Genomic DNA, 3322 nt, shown 5'->3' with positions numbered 1-3322 from the left:
TATATAGACCGCCTTTTTTAAGCCGTCTTTGTACAGTAATTTCTTTAAAAAAATCCAGCTTTACAAATTGATTTTTTCATGGATGTGGTTTTGCGATATTTATGTTTCTGATCTACTTCGATCGTACAGTATTATATACTGATTCTTGAATGCATATATGCTTCCTTTGAATTAGTGGCCAAATATTCGTCTTTCCTCTTTGCATATATTCGTTGGTTCGTTCTTTCTTGATTGAGACCTTTGATCCCTCTTCTTATGTTATGGAGTTAATTTTTCGAAGTCCCGATTCTGTGGTAGTGCTTTTTAGGTGTCTATGTGAAGAATCTGTTAATGGTTCTTCGTGTCTTTGTTTTTTTGTCAGACTAAGTAATTAGAAAAGATTATTACGTTTTCTTTTTTCCTTGTTTAAACGTTCCAATTCAGTTATTTTTCATCGTGCCGAAACCGTTTTGATTTTTTCTTCCGTGCGAAGTGATTTGATTGTAGACCAAGTTAACTTTTTTTGCAAGTTTCTGAATATCTTCTAAGTCGGTCACCTGGTCAGCAAGAAATAAGAGTTTTAACTTGTTTTTCTCATTCGTAAACTCTATGGGTGACTATTCTGAAAGATGGAAGGTTTTGGATCCGAATACGGCCACAACACCGGGGATATTTGTTCCTTATAATTCTAATGCGGAAAACTTGCACACTGGTAGTAATCTTGATCAGCAAGATCAGGAAGATTATGCACCTTCTGATTGTGAGAGCGGGATTTCCGGGACCCAAAATGTTCAAGAATTCCGGATTTCTGGCAAGGGATTGATTAGAATGGATGAAGGTGACAAGATTCATGACACTATCAAGAAAAAGGTGGTTTCGAGTTTGAGTTCTTGTGGATTTAATGCTCAAGTTGAGACCATTCAGAGGAACGATTTTTCTGGCATCATGAGCCGAGCAAGGCAGTTATCATTCGGTATATATGAAAAAGCCATGGAGAGGAAGTGCAATGGTAATGCTAACGTGAAGTATGCTTGGTATGGCGCTCCAAAGCATGAGATTGACAATATTCTTTCCCATGGCTTCGGCCTTCCTACTAGCACCGGTGCTCATGGTCGTGGCGTTTATCTGTTTCCAGTTGATCACATTGGTGAAAGGTAGAATGATATAAACCTTGTCAACGCTTTGTATGTCGTTATATGATTGAAGGCTTTCTTTGGATTAGTCTCTTATTATTGTTTTGATTGGTCTGCTAATTCATTTATACTTGTGATCCAGTATGCAATCATTGGTTGCTGATGAAGATGGACTGAAGCATGTGTTACTTTGCCGGGTAATATTGGGAAGGATGGAGCCTGTTCCTGTCGGATCGTGCATGTATAATCCGAGTTCAGAAGAATTTGATTCTGGGGTTGATAATTTGTTGTCTCCGAGAAAGTATATAGTTTGGAGTTCGAGCATGAACACACTTATTTTACCAGATTTTGTGGTCAGTTTCAGGACATCCTATAGTCACGGTGGTGAGGATTCAATCCCAAGTTTTATGTACTAATTTTTTTTTTTTGGCCATCTTCTTGCATGTTCTTTGTAATATGATGCACGAAAATTTGATTGCAACTTTGTCCTTGCAGGATTTCAAGGGATCCCACAAACTTGTAAACGACCAAATTCAGATTGGATGCCATTCACAACACTGATAAACGCTCTCTCCAAGTTCTTGCCGCCTGATGCCATAAAATTGATCACTAAGCATCACAATGAACACAAAGTAAGTGCTTCTACTCACTCATTCTGATTTAGGTGAAGGCCAATGGGGAAATTCTCAGGGCAAATGTAATTTTGTTGCGTTTTCTCGTCAAACAGAAGCAGAAGATAACAAGGCATGAAATGATTCAACGAGTAAGACTTATAGCCGGGGACAAGTTATTGATCATGGTTATAAAATCAAATCGAGAAAAGGTACGGCTTATTATTCCAACTTAGTTGATGACTTGTTTTCTTGCTTTGATGATTCTCTCACGGGGAATCTTGCTTATTCTAGAATGATTTTAAGAAAGAAATAAATTGAAAGTTATCTTGGTTTTAGCTTTCACTTGCCAGTTGTAATTTAGTCATTAAACAGACGCAATGATTCAACTAGCAAGCACGATGAACCGCTGTTTCTGTTATTTGAATGATTCACGTTTTTATTACACTTCTGGATCTGTCTCCAATCACTGATACATGATTTTTTGTGGAAAATCACCTGAGATATGCCTGCATTTTTTGATCAAGTGACGCAACTTTATCATCCTCCAATCATGTAATAATATAGCATCGAATAGAGTTCGTATGAATCCGAACATGTTCAACTGTCCAAGATCTCACTCCAACCGTAGTTTGTTGAGTAGCCCTTGTGTGCTTCTGTCGGTTCCCACGTAGCGGTGCTTGTCTTTAGCCGTATTCTATTCTTTCTTCTGCTGCACAAAATCACAGAGAATGAAAGGTTATTTCATTAGAAGGAAAATGGCTCTGCTTACTACTTGTAGTGTAGCTTTTAATCGGTTTCTTTCTTGAAATTAAGCCTCGTTTAACTTGAACGAGTGATTAACATTTCCGCTGTTGGTGCACAGATCAAACCATCCCACAGCAACATCATACAGCAATTGAACAGAAGAAATTGAGCTCTCTCGAAGAACAGAGATCATTGTTAATTTTTATGGAGGTTGCCAATCCCACACTGCGGAATATAAATGAACTTAACTGAATACACACTAAAGATTACTATACATTGTATTTCTTTTCTCCCTTGCTTGTTTTTCATAACGCAATCCTTAACTTGATCCAAGACAATAGAGCATGACACTTTTCGTTCTTTAAGACGTTTTCTTATCATATTACGGCCTTGAGTATTCCAGTATGATGAGATTTGTAATTTTCCCTTGCTGAATTCTGGCTTTGTTATGAGATTGAGATTTGTTGCTGAACTTTCATGAAATGTATGGCCGGGTAGAGGCTTTAGTTTTGAGCATCATCCAATGCTGTCTGTATAACTTGGCTATGCTCGGCTGCTATGTTTTCGATCTGTACGTACATGGATTCGAACCACTGACACAAGGATTTTATACATCGTCGATCACTACATTCATACTCATTGTTGTTCACATCTTTTACTATCGCACAAAAATAGTTCATACCAAACTCAAAAAAAAAAAAAAATTTGTTCATACCGATGAGATATTTACACACGACGTGTCAATTGCTGTCGTCACCAAAATATTGAAAAATAAATAAGTAAAAATCTTGAAAGAAAGTGACTGTTTTTTTAAAAATTTTAATTTCAAAAATAAGTAAGAGGATAGAGTTT

General features: G+C 37.1%; 1 protein-coding gene across 1 annotated transcript; it reads left to right on the top strand.

The window, feature by feature from the left end:
• Positions 1-6: 6 nt before the first annotated feature.
• Positions 7-2989, top strand: LOC140959914 (probable inactive poly [ADP-ribose] polymerase SRO5). Its single transcript, XM_073417969.1, has 5 exons — positions 7-1133; positions 1255-1496; positions 1608-1744; positions 1840-1935; positions 2589-2989. The coding sequence occupies exons 1-5, from the start codon at positions 589-591 to the stop codon at positions 2637-2639; spliced, it is 1071 nt and encodes a 356-aa protein (XP_073274070.1). The 5' UTR covers positions 7-588; the 3' UTR covers positions 2640-2989.
• The last annotated feature ends 333 nt before the right edge of the window (positions 2990-3322 follow it).

The sequence above is a fragment of the Primulina huaijiensis genome, chromosome 15, assembly GCF_012295235.1.
Source record: "Primulina huaijiensis isolate GDHJ02 chromosome 15, ASM1229523v2, whole genome shotgun sequence".
Lineage (NCBI taxonomy): Eukaryota > Viridiplantae > Streptophyta > Magnoliopsida > Lamiales > Gesneriaceae > Primulina > Primulina huaijiensis.
Note: the sequence above shows the minus strand (reverse complement) of the source record. Positions and strands in the feature narration are given on the sequence as shown.